General features: G+C 39.8%; 1 protein-coding gene across 3 annotated transcripts in view; it reads left to right on the top strand.

Moving 5' to 3' along the window:
• The window catches only part of csmd1 (CUB and Sushi multiple domains 1), a 1,478,446-nt gene extending 1,461,848 nt beyond the window's left edge, over positions 1-16,598 (top strand). For all 3 annotated transcript variants that reach the window (XM_062969106.1, XM_062969107.1, XM_062969108.1), the window contains 3 exons: positions 41-128; positions 830-962; positions 11,806-16,598. In XM_062969106.1, the coding sequence (XP_062825176.1) occupies positions 41-128; positions 830-962; positions 11,806-11,965 (381 nt within the window). In that variant the 3' untranslated portion in view covers positions 11,966-16,598. The remainder of the gene's footprint in view (positions 1-40; positions 129-829; positions 963-11,805) is intronic.
• Positions 16,599-17,574: the final 976 nt, after the last annotated feature.

Raw genomic sequence — 17,574 nt, 5'->3', positions numbered from 1 at the left:
ACGTTTTCAGGCTTTTAGATATATTCATTTTTTTTTCTAGGTATCATCAGGACTTGAAAGAGGCATCTTCACTTATCAAGGTGACATACATGGAAAAGATTTTGGAAAATTTATGCTCCGAAGGCAAAGTAAGGATTATTTTATAGCACTCTATCAGTTATCAAATATCAATAGTTTTAATTCTACCATTAAATTTAAATAAGGAATATGTATCTAGTTCAATTACTTAATGTTTGCAGCAATTTACTAAGAAAACTACAAGATGCAACTAAGCAGAACATCATGTAAATGTTTCAAGTGAATAGGGTAACATACACTACAACAATGATTGAACATCTTTAAGAACTTTAAGAACTTTTACACTTGCCTTATATGCCTTTAAATGAATTTGGCACCCTTGAGTTCTCTGTGTCTCTTTGAACTGTAAGAAAAGAATAAGAGGCATTTCTATTACTACCTAGGGGCATCTCAGAACTTTGAAAACCTGGTTATATTTGAGTATTTCACAACTTTTAATCATACATGCACACACACACACACACACATGTACATTATATGGATGCTAGTATATATGTAAGGCACAAAATTAAAAGTTAGTACCTCCACCTGGGGCACAACAATGTTATAGGGAGGCTATTAACTTCATTTAAGGCAGCCTCATATTTCAATACATTTGCCCCAACAGAATCATATGATCCAGAATGACAGAGCTCAGAATGACATTATTCATTTCAGTCACTTTCGTGTGTTTATGATGCTTTTATATTCAGTCAGAGCAACAGTATATATGGATAATTATATCCCTAAAAATATTTTCTCTTTTTTTCAGGTCCTCTAAGTGTAGATACCGATCACCCCAATCACTACTATGGTACAAACAGCAGTTCTGTTGCAGCTGCAATCCTGGTTCCCTTCTTTGCTCTAATACTGTCAGGGTTTGCATTTTACCTCTACAAACACAGGTATTCTATATCTAATACCTTATGACACTTTCAATTAAGTGGGGAAATGTTTGGCTGATGAAGAATTTAAAACAAATATTTAAAATATATGAAACTTCTATTATTATTCTAAAATGACTAGATAACATTTCAGTGTTGTGGTAAACTGTAGACTAAGAGGGGGGGAAAGTAAAGAGAAACCAATGCTTATTGTTCTGACTCTCAACCTTTGATCCTCCAGTCAGCTTACCAGCTGCTAAGAATTGTGGGAGCTGAAATCCAAAACACCTGAAGGTCCAAAGGCTGGGAACCATTGACTAGCTAAACAATTTGTCAGCATAAATGTTTCTACCAAAATTTATTAAAAAGAAGGGACATGATGCAGTCAAAACTAACTACTTTCAACTTCCTTTGGTAGTAATGAGAGATGTTTAGGTAGGTACTTCAGTATCTCATTTAAACTGATGGCACTTAAAGGGAATTCCTGGAGTGTGAGTTATACGAAATCCTTTCTTCCAAGTGTTTATGAGAAGTAATTGTAAAATCCATACATCCGCAGAGGAACAAGGCATAATGAAATAAGTAGTACATGCTGAGTTTTCTTATGGGAAATAATCCCTTCGGTTTGTGTTGCATCTCCTAACATGAGAATCAGGCATCTCAGAACAAAGGTATCTTTTTGACAGAAATTGCTTCAGGTTGCCATGTGAATATGAAGTTTCATGGTTCTCCAGCTGAATCCCTGCATGAGCAGTGAGCGCAGAATGTGGGAGCCTGAAATGAAGGAAGGCAATAATGCCTAGCCTGAATCCTTGCTCCCTGCCCACAAGGAGTTAAGGTCATTGAAGAGAGTCTACAGGAGGACAAAGCAAGTAGAAACAAGCCAGCTTCTGAACAAAGTGAATTTAATATCTTCCTTTTTTTGGAATCTAAAATTATTTTCTTGCTCTTACTCTTGATCTCCATTGTGAACAAAAAAAGGCATGGGAAACTTATGTCATTCTCATTCCAGGGAAACCATAGAGCAAAATATTATATGGGTTTGAGTAAATGGTGTCTAATGAGATGTAGTTACTAGGGTATGGAAAAAAAAACTCTTAGAAAACTGTCACTACACAATGATACCTGGGGAAGAAATGCATTTTAGTTTTATGTTGGATTTCTAACAGCAATGAAGCAATACCATAATAGATGCTCTTTTTCTTCCATTTCTTTTGATGCAATATTCCATTTTAAAATATTTGTGTACTAAGGAAGTAGATCTGTGTGCATGTGCTCCAGACTGCAACATCAATTACTAAGGGATTCAACACTCTGGGTTGAGTTAGACATCTGGAGGATCTAATCCAGGCATGGGCAAACGTTGTCCCTCCAGGTGTTTTGGACTTCAGCTACCCCAATTCCTAACAGCCGGTAAGCTGTCTGGGATTTTTGGAAGTCCAAAACACCTGGAGGATCAAGGTTTGCCTATGTCTGATCTAATCTATCTCTCCAGGGAAGGATAGGGTGGTGTTTTGAAAAGTTAGTAATAATGTCGTTAGAAGTAATACAAAGATTTATAAGAGTGCAAACAATTACTTCCTAAGCTATCTGATGTGGTAGATCAGCATTTTTCTCTCCAGCATAACTAGTATCATATTTGTGCTTTATTATTATTGTATTTGCTTGCACAGGAATGTATCTACTAGAGGAGGGCAACCAAAATGGTAAAATGTCTAGAAGCCATGTTTTAAAGAAGTAGTTAAGGGAGCTGGGTAGGTTTAGCCTGGAGTATGAAAAGTTAACAGGTGAGATGATACCCATTTTTAAACATTAGAAAGGATGTCATATTTAAGATGGAGCAGGCATATATTCTGCTATTTAAAATTGAGACATTGAGCAATGGATTCAAACTACAACAAAAGAAATTCCACCTAAATGTGACTGTAGGAGTTATTCAGCACAGCAGTCTAATAGGTTGCCTCGAAGTGTATACAATAAATGCAATACTGCGCTATGTGCTCATAAGGAACTCAAAGAATGTTAGACAGATGATAACATTGCCAGAATTCGTTAAAATCCGCAACCGCTCTGATATAACTTTTCCTGGAGCTGGGTGCTAAAGCCATGGCCATTTCCTGCACTAATTCTTCTTTCCAACCATCCAGAGATGGTCTGGCATGGACTGTCTGCATTTGGCGCTAGTTGTCTGAAGCGTTCCATCTGCATACGAGACATAGCATCAGCTACCGAATTATTTAGCCTGGCAATATGAAAAGCACGAAATAATATATTGTGTATCAGGCAATGAAGCATGAATTGGTGCAAAGCGTCCATTACCCTGGGGATTTAGATGTTAAGGTGTTAATGACTTGTACCGTGGCCATATTATCACACCAAAAATGAACAGTCGCATTGACAAAACCTTTAACCCAAATGATCACTGCAACTAAGATGGGGGAAAATTCCAGAAAGGTCAGATCCACAGTTATGCGTTCTGCATGCCATTGCTGCAGCCAAACCTTTACACACCAATGACCTTCAAAAATTACTCCAAATCCTAAGGACCCTGCAGCATCTGAGGCGACTTGAAAGGTGTCTCCTAAAATCAAGTCATACCTCCAAAAAGAAACACCATTAAATTTGGATAAAAATTCCAGCCACACAAGCAGATTGGATCTGATGGAGTGTGTAACTCTAATATGATGGTGCAGTAGTGATACCCCAGCTATCGTATCACATAATCTGCACAAAAAGGCATGGCCTGGTGCCACCACTTTGCATGCAAAGTTCAAATGGCCGATAAGTTCTTGAAATTCATGTAGGGTGGCTTTCCTTCATGAAATAAACAGCTGGACCCTAAATGTCAAGTCTGCCACTTTCTGAAGAGGCAGTCTGGAATACTGGCAAATAGTGTCGATTTCAACTCCCAGGTATGTCAATTTGGTGCCTGGACCTTCAGTTTTTTCTTCTGCCAACGGGACTCCTAGATGATGAGTAAGCTGATTAAATGTGCTTAACATGGAAGCACATGTCCAGTGAAAAGGAAATAATCTAGGTAATGGACCACCCCAGCTAGGCCCGATTTTGTTTTTAAGATCCACTCTAACAATGTACTGAATTTCTCAAAGGCAGAGCATGAGACCGAGCTCATGCCATGGGTAAGGCTCTGTCCATGTAAAAAAGACAATTGAATTGAAAGCCCCGCAACTCAAAATCAAGAGGATGAACCAGGAGCAGATAAAATGCAGACTTAATGTTGCATTTTGCCAACTCTGTGGCTTGACCGCAACGCCTGATGGCTGCATCAAAAAAAGTATAATGCACAATGCATTGATCTTCGGGTATGACAAGTGATGAATGAGGCAAAACTCCCCTGGAGCCTTTTTTGGCACAATTCCCAATGGGAAAACCCTGAGCTGTGGAGTAGGGGGGCTCTGAAAAAGGGCCTAGCACTTGGCCTTCCCTGACCTCCTTTTCAATTTTTTGTTTAACAATTGCTTTCATGCCAATTAAAGATTTTAGATTAGGAGACAAAACTGGAGAATTTGGACCTACCACCGGGATGCGAAAGTGTAAAACCATTAAGTAGGTAGTGCGCCACATCCCTGTCGGGGTAAACTTCTAACCACTCCCTTAATTGGGGGAGCCTAATTTGACTGGGGCCCTTTGGGACAGGGGATATGGCTGAGTTCTTTTTGGTAAATTGGTTATCCCTTTGATTAGTTCTGGTGAGCTTTCCTCTATGGCAATTTTTGGCGGAATGGCCCCTGGAACAGATAGTGCATACATGCTGAAATCGACAATTCTTTCAGGAGCAAGCCCCCTGCACTGCGTACTCCCATCATGTAGGTTTCTGTCTCGGCAAAAGCTGTTGCGGGGCCGACTGTAATTATGAATTGTGTGGCCACTATCCGCCTTCTTGCCATGAATAGGGCGAGTGGGGGGTCATTAAGGCGATCCATAAATGCTCATTCACTAAATCCCAACAATGCACAGGGCATCAGGCTGCATCAAAGTGAAAACGCTTATCGTATTCAAGCCATGCCTTGCCTGCAAAATTCATGTAAGCCACGTAAATGGTATTTAAATATTGAAATAGGGCATTAGCCCAATGAGGGTGGGTGTTAGAGATCACTCCCGCATAAATCAAATAGCAAGCAAGCCAGTTCCCCCAGTTTTTATCAACCCTTCTTTTCTTAATCTGTTCTTTATATTCATCATCTATCTCATCTTTCTCCTTTTTCTCTAACTCTCTAAAAAACAAAGAAAAATATCGATATACTCATTCTTTAGAATTCTGTCTATGGTTTTCTGAGAAAGATGGACACCCAGTGATGTTGCCTCCATTGATGGAGTTGCTGGCAAGGGGCATTTGGCTGTGCCCCAATACTGGTTGGCTTCCTCAGCCAGTGCCTTATTGGCGCAGTTTGGCATTTGTGAGGCTGCCTGCTAACTGGCTGTAACACTAGAATTGCTAAATGTGCTTGTGGCTGCCTGTGTAGATGTGCTGCCAGTCTCTTGCTGCGACTGTCTTTGGTCCCATGGCCACAAAAATGTTGTATTTGTACCTGTTGAAGTGGTGGGATTCTCCACCACCTGCCCTTGAACCGGAACCAAGGGAATTGTCTGCCTACCGGTCGTGACAAGTAATGCAGTTTGAGCTGATGAGGTCAGCTGCACTGGTTCTGGCTGGTCCTTGAGTGGGTGCAGAACCTCCTGAGGATCTCCAGCCACTGGACTGGGCTTCCCCTCATTGTCTTGGGACTTTGACCAGCATCTATAGCACACACAAAAGAAAGAATGGCATTAAGCAAATCTCTTTTACTTGTCCGACATGCTGGCTGCAGGCTGGGAGCAAGGGCAGCCACCCCCAGCTGCTTTTCCAATGCGCTAATCTTAGCTAAAAGAGTATTGTAGTTGTCCATTGTAATGCCCTCATCCTCCGATGAAGAACTGCTGGGAGGTAGAGGGTGCTTAGCTGGTGTCTTTTTGGCTGGGTCCTTGCCATTTGGTCCACCAATGTTCTTTTTGGGTGCCATCCTGTAAGAAATGGAATGGCCAAAAGATTAATCACGGGAGGTATTGCCCAAGCCACTCTTGGCTGGTGTGGAGACCCCCATACCAAGCCTACATCCAACTAATAGACTACATAAATCATCAACTAATATTAGTATTAATACTAATGTGATTAACTCAACATTATTATTACTTGTCCCCCAGAGCACTCAATAATGTCATCCCAAGACTTTGCAAAACAGTGCTCAATCTGAATTTACTACAATCTGAATTTACTACATTAGCCATAACTGGCCTCCCTAAAATGGCTTCTGGCTGACCAGGCAACAAAATGGCCGCTGCTCAATATTACAAGATGACTTGCTTCCTGCCTGATTCAAGGTGGATTCCACCTATTCACTCAAGATGGCTGCCGGCCATGTTCCCAAAATGGCCACCAGCCATGCGGCCAAGATGGTCACTTGCCATGCATACAACATGGCTTATATGCTTGCAAAAGATAATGAGGGCCCACCCTGGAATCAATGAATTCATATAAGGCCAAGGAGGTAGGCCTAGCCAAGCTCCCAGGACACAAGGAGCCTGGCAGCAATCGAATAAATTGATTTATTATTTATCTGGCTATAAATACATAACATATCCTTCAATTTATTTATTTATTATTATTATTATTATTTTGTATTATATTATTATAATACACACGTACACTCACCCATACACACACACACACACACACACACAAATCTATGATGGATACACCAGAACAATAGCCTAAGCATCACTAACATAGCTCTAAAGACTGTACAAAGACTAAAGCTAAAAACTGTACAAATATCAATTTAAACTATTTGGCGTTATACATAAAAAAACAATTTTCAAACTTATATAAGGAGAGAGGGGGTAAGTGGAGAAAAAAGGAGTGCACAGTGCACTGGAAGAGGAGCCTTCTTGACCCTGCAGCCTACCGAGCCTGGCATAGCCAAGGGGAAGAAAAGAGTGCATGGAGCTCAGATAGAGGGGCTGCCTTGGCCCTCTTCGCCCCACACCTTACTGAGCCCAGCGAAGTCGCAGGGGAGAAAAGAGCGCACGGCGCTCAGAAGCAGGGCCCCCCTTGGCCCTCCTTGCCCCGCGGCCTGGCCAAGCCCAGTGCAGCAGCGGGGCAGAAAAAGGAGTGTGCGGCCCTGGAGGAGAGGCGCCGCCTCAAACGTTGGTGCTCTGTGGCTCCGCCAAGCCTGGCAGGGCCGCGTGGGCAGAAAAAGGAGTGTGCGGCACCCCAGGAGAGGTGCTGCCCCAACCCTTTGCACCCTGTGGCCCAGCCAAGCCAGGCAGGGCTGCAAGGGCACCCCAGGAGAGGCGCCGTCCCGTCCCTTGGCACCCCGCGGCCCAGCCAAGCCAGGCAGGGCCATGGGGAAAGAAAAAAGGAGTGTGTGGTGCCCCAGGAGAGGCGCCGCCCCATCCCTCAGCTCCCTGCAGCCCAGCCAAGCCACACAGGGCTGTGGGGAAGACAAAAGGAGCACACGGTGCCACCTCATCCCTCCTCGCCCCATGGCCCAACCAAACCCGGCAGGACCGTGGGGGAAGAAAGGTAGCATACGGTGCGTGAGAGCAGAAGCCAAGCCCAGCCAAGCCAGGCAGGGCCATGGGGAAAGAAAAAAGGAGTGTGTGGTGCCCCAGGAGAGGCGCCGCCCCATCCCTCAGCTCCCTGCAGCCCAGCCAAGCCACACAGGGCTGTGGGGAAGACAAAAGGAGCACACGGTGCCACCTCATCCCTCCTCGCCCCATGGCCCAACCAAACCCGGCAGGACCGTGGGGGAAGAAAGGTAGCATACGGTGCGTGAGAGCAGAAGGGAGGCTCAAAAGAGCCTGAAGCCACCCTCCCATGAGAGGCATCCCATAACATTGGGTGTCTCCCTAACACAAGGCCAGAGGAGGATCCAAGGGAGAAAAGGGGAAAGGGAGGGGAGGAACAGGGGCACCCATCCCACAGTTGATTACCCCACAGTGAACAATCCCTTTCCCCATCAGCAAGGGTCCAAGTTGGGGCCAAAGCCAAAGCCCAGGGCAACCCACTGGCCCCGCTTAACCGACTTTCTTACAGGTCTTCTCAGCCTGAAGGTCGAAAAAGGAATGAAGGTGAGGGGGCTGGCTGATCACTAGATCAGCCACACCCCCTCAAACCAGTTCCAATTGGAACTGGATATCTCTCCTCAGGGGAGGAGGCAAATCATTCTCCTCCCCCAGCTTTGCTGGAGGAGGAAAGTTCCTTATTGACACAACAGTTATTAATACCCAAGTGCCATGTTTTAGTATGCAGACATATAGATCCACATGGGTAGTTTGAGCTGGAGGTCTATGTGGTTTTAGGTAATATTTGTAATATTCCATTTTGATTTAAAGGCAGATTATTTTTAATGAAGGATTTCTATTAATCCACTATAACACCATCACAGCAAGAGAAAGGTTTTTCGTCTTTAATTATATGCATAGTGTTGACATTAAAATAAAATCTATATTGGAACATCTATAATAACGCCATTATATTAAGTTTTGTTTTTGGTGTCAAAGTGCATTTCATAAAGAGCAATATTTCACTGAATATCTAAACAAAAGCCATAAAACTGAACACACTTTTCTGTTATTGTTTTGTTGTCTCTTGCACAATAAACAATACATTACTTAGCTCATCTCTAATACCAGAATATTTGATTTTAAAATTATTATTCTGACATATTTTGACAATCCGTCATCATACAATGTTATGAACCTGATGGCTTATTTGTAAAAGAGATTTAGCCTTCATTCCAGACATCAATGCTGTGACAGTTCAAATAGACACAAGGAAGAATATTTTTTTGGTTTTATACTATTAAATTTGGGCAAACTATCAAAACCTGAGTGCAGATTTATTTGCAAAATTACTCATGATTTCAGATACAGTAGAGTCTCACTTTTCCAAGCCATATTCCTGCATTTACACACAGAGAAGCATTTGTATCGTGCCTAATATCTATAGCCACTTGATACCAGAATTGCAGCCAATTTCCTTGAGCTACACTGTCAAAATCATAAGTGATGTGGAAAATTCTGTTGATTATATATACAGTAGAGTCTCACTTATCCAACAAAAACGGGCCGGCAGAACGTTGGATAAGTGAATATGTTGGATAATAAGGAGAGATTAAGGAGAAGCCTATTAAACACCAAATTAGGTTATGATTTTACAAATTAAGCAACAAAACATCATGTTATACAACAAATTTGACAGAAAAAGTAGTTTAATATACAGCAATGCTACGTAGTAATTACTGTATTTACGAATTTAGCACCAAAATACAGTAGAGTCTCGCTTATCCAACGTAAACGGGCCGGCAGAACGTTGGATAAGCAAATATGTTGGATTATAAGGAGAGATGAAAGAAAAGCCTATTAAACATTAAATTAGGTTATGATTTTACAAATTAAGCACCAAAACATCATGTTATACAACAAATTTGACAGAAAAAGTAGTTCAATACACAGTAATGCTATGTAGTAATTACTGTATTTACGAATTTAGCACCAAAATATCATGATGTATTGAAAACATTGACTACAAAAATGGCTTGGATAATCCAGAACGTTGGATAAGCGAATGTTGGATAAGTGAAACTCTACTATACTATAATAGCAATGGCACTGCAGTAGATAGGTTACTGTAAAGAACTACAGTAAATCCCATAGCTGAAATACAGAAATGTCACAGCTATTAGTAACACTAGAAATTCATTTTGGAAATGACCAAAATGGGATATAATATTAAAGGCATTCCCTGCTATATAGCAGCCTCTTAAATACTGGAATGAAAACATTCAGCACCTACCAGAACGCAATTCCCATCTGTTACATTCTACTTTTGGCATTATCAACTAGTATTTGCTTAAAGTATGTATTTCACTGAAGATGGTAGATATTGTAGAAAAATGAGGATATATTTGCCCTGCAGTTCAGCAAACTGGATAGCAGATTGCAATGAAATTAATAGGTCCTTAAGTGTTACTATTACATAATTAATATTTCCATATACATATGATGAATGACAACAACTGTCAGCATTTTCTTCCACAAAAAAGGTACATAATTTGTCATACTGGTGACAATAGCCTAAAGTCAATTGTTATCCAGCTAGAGAATACCCTCTGAATTAATAGGTCAACCTTTAACTGAAAAAAAAAACAGTTTTCAAAAATATTTATTTCCTATATTTCTGTGCTGTGATCCAATAATATCATAAAATAAAGTGATGGAAACAAAGGAAATATTAAACACTATAGGGGAAAATAGCAGAAGGGACATTAGAACTGGAAGATGTATGTAGTCAGAAGTCTGTCTAGTCCAGCCTTCTGATCAAAATAGTGGACAATCATTTCCCAGTTGAAACCGCCCCCTCCAACCCTTCTCATTGTGGCACTGCTTTTAGCCTTGTTGAAAGCCTGGGAAATGAATTCCATGTGGAGGAGAGAAGTAAAACCTCAACCTTCTCACCTTCTTGGCAACTAACAAACAAAGCCAAGCCACCTCTGATATTGGCAGTAACCTACAGCAATCCTGATACTGGTCTCCACAATTTTCTCTAATCCCCTTTTAAAACCACCCAAATTAGTAGTCATTGCTACATCATATTGTGGTGAATTCTACAGTTTAGTTATATACTTAATGAGTTACATCTTTTGTCTCACCTGAGTCTCCTACCTTTGAGATTTTCTAGATGACCTATTATGAGAGCAGGAAAAATTCATAAAGCAAAACTGTAGAATTTCAACAGCAAAGATAATACTATAATTAAAACTAGATCATACTTAATGCTGGAATAACAAATAATTGTCCTTTTTGTGGGTTATTTTGTTTGGTCTCAAATGAAATAAGATTGGTACAAAGTGATCTCTAATGTAGCAAACATGCTATAGATGTGGTGAACATGCTATTACCCTCTAATTTCAGTAATTGAAGAAGATAGACTTCCATGTTGACCAGAAAAGTCAGACTAGTTTGTGTTCTTCGGGTAGCCAGATGGTAGGTGCTTGTTAGCTGATTAAAAGAGATGCTACCAGCCAGATAAGAAAGACTCCTAAGAAGTTTCTTTGAACATATAAGCTACCCACTGATGTACTAATACCACTTTCTGTGATATTTGGAATACCTATGAAATGAGCTGGTTTTCTTTCATATTCTCATATTACTTGAGATGCCTTTGCCTTATAGAGCATGAGTATCAAACTCACTTTCATCTGGCATCACTTTTGATTATCCACCATGCAGACTGGGGATACTAGGTATTGCAACCCAACAGCACTGTGGCTCTAAGGCTGAGGAAAGATTAAAGGACATGTTAAAGTTAGATATCATCTCCACAAGCCTCATAACTAAATTCAGACCCCACTATCCTGACACAGCAGAACAAACTGGGTATCGTGAAAGATCTGCTAAGAACTTGTAACCCTATGATTTGTTGATTTTTGGGCTGTTGGCTAATGTTAACTATCTAAAGATTGGCATGGGATCAACAGTATTCAAAAACATGGATATGTTTGTCTATTTCATCATAAAAAGATATAAAAGAATGCTGTAGCACCTCTGAAACCAACTGAGAAAAAGACATTTCTAAAACAAAATTTCATAGATTCAACTTTTAATGAACTCCTGTCCAGTTCATCAAATGTTTGTACTAAAAAAAAATAGTTTTCCCAATTTCAGGTATGCTGTAAGAGTTCATTTATATATTTTGCATGTATTCATATACCAGGGTAATGGGAAACATCTTATTTGTACCATATTATCTGCAATAAGTGAAACTCAGAATGTTATCTTTTTTTTTTTTTTACCCTTCCAGGACAAGACCAAAAGTACAGTACAATGGTTATGCTGGACATGAAAACAGCAATGGACAGGCATCTTTTGAAAATCCAATGTACGATACAAACTTAAAACCCACAGAGGCGAAAGCTGTGAGGTTTGACACAACTCTAAACACAGTGTGTACAGTCGTATAGCCTTTAGTGCCCAATTTGACTGATTCATAGCCATACCTCTGATGGACAAGCAGTAATTCCTTTGGTGCCATATACCAGTTTCCCTTCTTCTTTCGGGCTTCACTGCAGTAACTGCTAACATCTATCAGCATAGATGCAGTGAAGCTCCCTGATGATATCTTCAGTCTTCTGGGGAATCAAGACCAAGATAATTTCTCTATCTCAAGGGTAGATATGAAATACCTGGCTGCATTTGCTCCAAATCAAGGCACTTGTTGAAGGAAGACTGCCAAGTCATACCCATCTGTCATATTTAAATGCCTCAGACTTTCACATTTGTATGTGGCTGGATGCCTTTCAATGCAATCTTCTGGGCACTCGGATCACTCCTTTGGGAACTGTGACAAACAATAGCACCATAAATTATCCCCAGGAATAAGAACATTCAGGAGGAGATTTCAACAAAAAACAAAAAGGATAAGAGGAAAGGAAAGAAGAACAGACACCTCCTTGAAGGAGAAGACAACCTTCCTTGGGAGCTGCACATGTCTATAAAATGCTTTATCCTTTGGAAACTTGTTAATGGTTAGAACAACCGTAGGTCTTCATGCATAAAGCAGTCTACAAACTTCCCAGTCAGCTGTTGTATTGCAAAATGTTAATGCACAATTTTTTGCACTAGTGTGGTATGAATGACTGAGTTAAGATACTGGTTTAAAAACAAAACAAATACAGGGTTTATACACACTATCCATTGTAAATAAGCATTTACTCATTTTTTAAAAAAAACATTCCATGATAATTTTTTTTCTTGGAGCATGTGTAATACAACAACCCCTTCATTTAGATCCAATAGGGTAATTTATGATTATGAAAATACTATATTTTGGTTTATTTCCTTCATCAACACCAGTACAAACCAACCAGATGTTGGTGGGCAAATCCCAGGTTTACAAATTGTCTTTCCCAGAACTGCTTCTTGCTCTTTTGTGCTCACTCCCTGACATCCTTCATTACTGTCAGCATCACACTCTTTTAACAGCAGGGGGGTTAAGCAGTAACTGCTGCTTGCCATGTACAAAATGTGAATAGTAATTTATTTTAGATAGTTCATAACGCCTGTGGGCCTTGTGCTCATAATCCAGTCTTCCCTTTTTCATTTGTTTTCCATCTTTTTTTCCTCAGTGAAGTTACATTGATTTCCAATGCTACTTTGAAACGCATTGCAATAGCATGTGTAAACTTTGACCAATTCAACTTACCAGAGCAACTATTATTACACTTCCCCATGACTCAGAAAATGCCTCTGTGTGCGTGAATGTCTTTGCTAAATTTAAACCAATACTGCTTAATGCTTTTGTAATCATACAGCTTGACAGAGCAAGTTTGAGATGTAGAGGTGCCCTACAGAGTAATATGGTCAGAGTAGTCACTTCCTTGGCAAAACAAAACAAAAATAGGTGATAATAATAAAATTGACAGCTTCTATACTCACACTAGCCTTTGAAAATGTGCCACCAATTCATAGGCAGTCAACCTTCAGCATAGATACAACATGTGGTACAGATAGGAGGTATGTGTGGCACTGCTCATATGAACAAACAGTTGTAGGCATTGGGGGGGGGAGTAGTTCACCCTCTGTAACTAGCTACTCCTCTGGTGAGGATGGAAAAAAGGCACGGAAGATTGATTATGTGCCAGAGTGGGACCATCTTTTTGCCCGAATGTATTACACACTTTGTTTCAAAGGCTGGTCACAACAATAATGATTTCATCTAACCAAATATGCTGAGTTTCAAGAACTACAATCAGTTTATTCTGCATTCCCATTGATATTTAGGAAATGGTGTGTAGAGAGCCCATTAATATGACTGAGATGTTATTGCACACTGGATTAGATTGCAATGAGGTTTTTTCATCATAGGGCGACTCACCCTTGCATTGTTAATATTCTGTTGGTTCCAGCAGTTATTAATATGGTGTGTTCTTTCTCATATGGCCCTTAGCATTAAAAAGAAAACTATTTGATCCAGGTTTCAAATACTGCCACACTCACTTGGCATCCCATAGATCATCAAAGAAAGAAAGGGCCTTTCAAAAGCAGATTTTGGTATGATAAGGACAGTTTTATTTTCTTGGGCATTCCTGGATCCATGTTCTTTGGATCTTGAACATGCTTTTTTCGATTAGCTCCAGCCCCCCAAATTATTATTGTAAGGTCCGTTCTACACTGCCATATAATCCAGTTCAAAGCAAATAATCTGGATTTTATATGACAGTGTAGAAGGGGCCTTAAACTCTGCTGTGGGAGAATTTAGATCTGATCTAATTACCAAAAATAAGCATTAGCAGAAAACTATATGGCTCTGCTAATGTTAAATCGCAAAAGAAGGTGCAGGGCAATCCTTAATCAAAGCAGAAAACTTTATATAGTTTTTGATGGAAGATACCAGCAATATAAATATATTTACTTGTTCTTCACAAGAATTAAAAGAAGTTTAATATTATAAACCCATGAAATGTCTGGACATTTTTTGGTTTTTTAATTTTTTTCATCCCATGTATGTTTACATTTTATGCTATCTAACAGAATTATGCATTGACTAGAAGGGCAACAGTGATGGTACTGAAAATGTGTAAGTTTCCTAATTAATTATTTCTTAGTTAGCTTGTACTGTTGTCTGTTACAGAAAGAAAAACCTTGCATTGCTGCCTTTATTTAAAATAACATTGATGGCAGAAGTAACTGAAGTCATTCATAAAATTACAAAAGTATGAGGTAGGACTACCTTTCCTAGTTCTTACCAAATTGGGTAAAGAAGAATAAAAGGAGAAGTTTTAAAATACTGTGGTGTTAGCATGTGTCCTGATCCAGAGGTCCTTGTACACTTATAGGTGTAAATTGATCTCCCATCTATGGGAGGATCTTTTAGTTCTGGTGAACAGAGCTGCTTGGATTAACTCCATCCTTTGATGTGATTTTGGAGAGTGTCCAAGAACAAGACTTTCCATCCATCAGACTAATATGTACATTCATAGTGATCAAAAACTTGAACCTGAAAATCAAACTTCACTTTGCTAGTGAATTCACTTTATCAAGGATAAAGCCGTTTAGGCTAAAACAATGAATTGTGGGTGTTTTTGCTTAAAACAAAAACCAATTTTTCTCTGATACACTCCAATTTTCAATTGCTCTTTAGCATTCTATCTGCAATCTCATTATTTGCAATGGAAATGCAGAACAAAATGCTTCGTGCTCCCAACATACCTAGACATACTTGTATGTCTCTTGAAATAGGTCTGTAGAGTTGGGTTTCTTTCGTTGTCACCTCTGTGCCTATCTCTTGAAAGTGTTCTGTTCCCTTTGTTTGTCATTAAAACTGCATTGTATTGCACTGACCAGGTTAGATCTTCCATTTTCCATTATTTTCCTAGATCACCCCCATGTCCAGACTGTGTACGGTGCAGCACCCTAAGAAAGATCCTTGAACGTGCCACCCAAAGTCCATTCAAGCTGAGTGGAGCTTGAGCTACAGTCACTTGAATGCCAGAAGTGTATTCGAGATCAGGTCCTTTGAATGGTCACCAAAGGCAGTCATTAAATCTTCTCTGTGAGATATTTACAATTCTCTTTTCCCCAGACTTATGAAGACGAAGCAAACGTTGTCATGCTATAAGAAAGAACAATCAAAAACAGGTTATGTGCTTCAAAGCTGTTTAAATCTGCTGCTTGTATCACCCATCTTGCCTTTCTCCAGGCTAGCTGCAATAATTTTTTTTCTTCTGTAATATATTTTGTAAACAAACAAAAAGCTGTTATTAAAGAAAGGGGGAGGGGGGGAGCTGGCATTACGATCGTCAACCTAATTGTCATTCCCAGTATTCCATTCTGCCATTTCATGACATGCTGCTGTGACATGAAGTAGGTGCAAAAGAACTTTTTGTACAGAGATATATTTTTTATGAAAATTTGTAAAATTATTAAATATGCTGTACTTTTTGATTAATGTAGGTAAATTGTTAAAAAAAGTTTTTACAATACAAAAGGAAAAAAATCCTGTAATTTTTTCCCAAAACTGTAAAATGCACCATCTTTAGCTGAATTTTCAGTTCTGACCTATTACACATGTATTAATATTAAAGTGGCCTGTTTAAAATATACAGTAACTTTTTTGGCAAAAAGTATAAAAGATTGTAATATAGCCTGTGCAATGCCACCTATCTTGGAAGCAAAATCAAAGTTCTAATTAAATATTTAATTTTAGATTTCCATATTACCGTGTGGGCAGTCTACTGTTGTCGTAGTCTTTTGTTCTGTTCTCTTGAATCAAAGCATTTCTACTGAAGGGGGACAGAATCCTACATGGGTTTTACAGCTTCATAAATGGAATTAATGTATGTTGGAATTAAAATGGGTTAATTTCATATATTTGTATCCAGAAGAAAGCTGTTGTTATATTATTATGTAGCAGAGCCATCCAAATTTCCTCTGTTTTTCTAAGTTCTCTGTTGAAAAATGTTTAATTTTACAAAACAAACATCAAAATTATGGTTGCTATGAGATGGTTGTGCAAATTAGTTCCATTCTGACTCTTTCGGTGCCAATATATTATATGATTTTTAGTCTTAAAATAAAGAAATATTTTACGCTTTCTATTTTTTTTTAAAAAAAAATTGCTCTTGCTAAAGGTACTTGGGTGGGGACCAGTTCTTTTCTGGTCAAAATGAGCTCAGGCTTGCCAGGGACATAAAAAACAACAAAAAAGGTTTTTTTGCTTATGTTGGTAGAAAAAGGAAGAAAAAGGAGGCGATAGGGCCACTGCAAGGAGTAGATGGGGTGATGGTGACAGGGGATAGGGAAAAGGCAGAACTGCTTAATGCCTTCTTTGCCTCGGTCTTCTCACAAAAAGAAAGCCATCTTCAACCTCAGCAACATGGAATGGACGAAGGATTGGGGGAAATCCAACCCCAAATAGGGAAACAAGTTGTCCAGGAACACCTGGCCACTCTAAACGAATTCAAGTCCCCAGGGCCAGATCAGCTACATCCAAGAGTATTGAAGGAACTAGCGGAAGTTATTTCAGAACCACTGGCAATCATCTTCGAGAGTTCTTGGAGAACAGGAGAAGTCCCAGCAGATTGGAGGAGGGCGAATGTGGTCCCTATCTTCAAGAAGGGAAAAAAGAACGACCCAAACAATTACCGTCCGGTCAGCCTCACATCAATACCAGGCAAGATTCTGGAAAAGATCATTAAGGAAGTGGTCTGCAAACACTTAGAAACAAATGCGGTCATTGCTAATAGTCAACACGGATTTACCAAAAACAAGTCATGCCAGACTAATCTGATCTCTTTTTTCGATAGAGTTACGAGTTGGGTCGATACAGGGAATGCCGTGGATGTAGCATATCTAGATTTCAGTAAGGCCTTCGACAAAGTCCCCCACGACCTTCTGGCAAACAAACTAGTAAAATGTGGGCTAGACAAAACTACGGTTAGGTGGATCTGTAATTGGCTAAGCGAACGAACCCAAAGGGTGCTCACCAATGCGTCGTCTTCATCATGGAAAGAAGTGACAAGTGGAGTGCCGCAGGGCTCCGTCCTGGGCCCGGTTCTGTTCAACATCTTTA

The sequence above is a fragment of the Anolis carolinensis genome, chromosome 1, assembly GCF_035594765.1.
Source record: "Anolis carolinensis isolate JA03-04 chromosome 1, rAnoCar3.1.pri, whole genome shotgun sequence".
NCBI lineage: Eukaryota > Metazoa > Chordata > Lepidosauria > Squamata > Dactyloidae > Anolis > Anolis carolinensis.
This window is presented reverse-complemented; position numbering and strand designations above follow the sequence as displayed.